General features: G+C 40.2%; 1 protein-coding gene across 1 annotated transcript in view; it reads right to left on the bottom strand.

Moving 5' to 3' along the window:
* Positions 1–752: 752 nt before the first annotated feature.
* LOC103512153 (fumarate hydratase, mitochondrial-like) overlaps positions 753–2,839 on the bottom strand; it is an 18,054-nt gene continuing 15,967 nt past the window's right edge. Inside the window, exons 2-3 of the mRNA XM_017445282.2 lie at positions 1,866–2,213; positions 753–1,438 (exon numbers count right to left, since the gene is read on the bottom strand). Coding sequence (XP_017300771.2) covers positions 1,296–1,438; positions 1,866–2,213 — 491 coding nt within the window. The 3' untranslated portion in view covers positions 753–1,295. The remainder of the gene's footprint in view (positions 1,439–1,865; positions 2,214–2,839) is intronic.

The following is a 2,839-nucleotide window of genomic DNA, read 5'->3' as shown; positions in this document are numbered from 1 at the left end:
GAATAGAATATACCCTGTTCATATTACACACTTTTCTTCTTCTTCTTCTTCTTCTTCTTCTTCGCCTTTTCCCATGTTCAGACGAGGTCGGCGTTTTTCGTCAGCCTCTCAATTAGCTCTAACTAGGGTGATTGCTTTGGGCTGACATTTGGTTTTGGCTACAAATTTTACGAGTGGATGCCCTTCGCACTCAACCTTTGCTATTTCTTTAGCAAGGGAAATTCAGGCTGGTATACTCCCAGTTTAAAGTCCCCCAGCCAGACTAAGCTGGTCTACTCCCTGTTTAATGTCCCCCAGCCAGACGCCTGTTTATATTACAGTACCATAAGAAAATACAAGAGTGCCTTCTAGTATTTTTGTAGTGAAAGTAGGCCCGTTCGGAAAGAAAATACAAGAGGGCAGGCTGAGATGGTTTGGGCACGTGGGGAAGAGGTAGTGCAATAGTCCTAAATACTGGACTCCGCACATAGGGATTTCGTCAAAAAGTCCCACATTTCATAATGTGGGTATTGTACGTGGGAAAGAGGGTGGAGAGACTGGACGTGGGAGGAAAGAAGAAGACCAAATTAAGGCGGAGAGATAAGGTTCAGGACGATTTGAGAGAGGGGATGGAATCAAATAATGATGATAAATACATGTCCAAAGGCGTGCAGCCCGAACATGAAATGACTTGCCATATGCCATAGATCTGTGCAGAGGTATCTCGAGATCTCGTGTATTTAGTGAACAACTACCTGAAAACGGCTACTTTCTCTGTCGCATATAATATCTCTAGTAGCGCGGTCAAACTTTCTTGACTTGGCGGGGCGGAGCGCTACCGCGCTCCTTAATCTCGTTGAGTATTGACTAGACTCAGAGAGATACCTGAAAGCACTGCGTAAGTATTGGGGTTTCTGTGAGTGCAATATTTTGAACAATAGTATCAAGGCATGCACTTCACGCCGCCGATCCAACTTCAGCCAGCCCAACTGAGAGTAAGATTCAGATATACATGATCATACCTTTTCAGGTTGCATACATATCTATCTCACGCAGGCATTTTGAGCAAACTGCAAACTGTCTCCTAACTCCCCACTCAGACCACCATAGACATGATCACAGTAATCAAAGTGAGGGAAAACAAGAGATTCAATCAGTCTGCGTTTTAGCTCCTTGAATCCCAATGTATACAGGCAATAATATACCTTTTTCCGTACATTGTTGATGCTGCACGAGTCTAGCACATTTCTAATTAACATCCCTCTACAGGGTGTATCACAAACCTATGTCAAGCCGAAAATGGTGAATAGTTCAGGTCAATGGCTACAAAAAGTTCCCCAGACATTTTTTTCGAAATCCCCAGAATAACCGAGATATCCGCCATTTTGTGTTTCTTTCAGGTACCCCGATCTTGCTCCAAACAGGCAAACATTTGACCATGGTACACAATGTGTTAAAGCTAGAAGAAAAATAATTATATGTGTAGAAAGGTGGGATCTGACTTTCGTCCCGATTGTGAAATCCGAGTTGCGTCCTTGAGCTACCTGAGCTAGAACTTTGTAGGTACTTCATATACTTATCCTAAATTAAAGGTATACAGGGTGTCCCAGAATTTATGCTTCAATTGTTTTTCTCGAAGCCTGTTTGAAATTTCGAAAAACAAAAAAACCCGTAACTTTTTTGATTTTTAATGCGGATATTTTGGCAATATCGCGATTCTGAGTGCGCCAATGCACTTTTTGGGTACTTTTACATCGGAATAGGACTCTATCTCGAAAAAAATTGTCATTTGGTTGAGCCCCATTCAGCTAGTTATGGAATACATTCTACTCTTTAGAAAACTATTGAAATGAGTCTTGCTTTTATCTGCTTTGGAAAAAACTTACCTGTACCAACTGCAGTTCCACCAAGAGCTAGAAAGTATAACCTAGGCAATGTATCTCTTACACGATCAATACTGTACTTGAGCTGTGTAACATAGCCACTAAACTCTTGTCCCAATGTAAGTGGTGTTGCATCTTGAGTATGTGTTCTTCCAATCTTTATAATGTGATTAAACTCTTTGCGCTTTTTATCCATTGCATAGTGAAGTGCCTCCAGGCTGGGAATGAGTTTTTGGTTGATTTCAACAGCAACAGCAATATGCATAGCAGTGGGGAATGTATCATTGGAGCTTTGACTCTTATTCACATGATCATTGGGATGTACAGGAGTTTTAGAACCAAGAGTTCCACCTAGAGAGGTTGAAAAATAGTTCAAATTAGGGATCGATTTTTATAGGTACATGTTTTGTGAAGTACACTCGGTTCCACAAAAAGTGACTCAAACACAAATATATCGAAATCCACTTTTCGTACATGCTTCATGAGCCTTTTAGTGACTAAAACTATATTTTTCTAAAAGTTGAGGTGTTACCTGATCTTTTAGTACCGCTTGTATCACTTTTTAGTCCGTCCTTCCTTTACTATTACAATAGTAATAACAAGCTGGGTCCGTCCCTCCGGGAATTTTTTAGCCCGTAGTTTATTCGATCGTGATTAAAGAAAATCAGTACCTATGTACCTACCTAATTTGTTTAATATTCAGTTTATTATTATTCTTGATTTGATTTTTCGATTTTACTTTCATGTAATGATTTAAAATCAAGACTAGAGCCCGTTCTCCCTTTATTCCCAATATAAGGTTCAAGTCACCCATCCATTTATTGGCCTTCCTCGGCGTAGCTTAACATAGGTAACGCTAAAACCGGTCTTAAATGATCGACTGAAGTGTTATCCAAAACTTTCTCGCTTTGAGTTCATAGGTCGTCGCGACAAATTTCAAGATCAGACCTCATTTGTGTGAGAAAATGTGAAAAAAA

The sequence above is a fragment of the Diaphorina citri genome, unplaced genomic scaffold (assembly GCF_000475195.1).
Source record: "Diaphorina citri unplaced genomic scaffold, Diaci psyllid genome assembly version 1.1 scaffold798, whole genome shotgun sequence".
In the NCBI taxonomy this organism is placed as follows: Eukaryota; Metazoa; Arthropoda; class Insecta; order Hemiptera; family Psyllidae; genus Diaphorina; species Diaphorina citri.
This window is presented reverse-complemented; position numbering and strand designations above follow the sequence as displayed.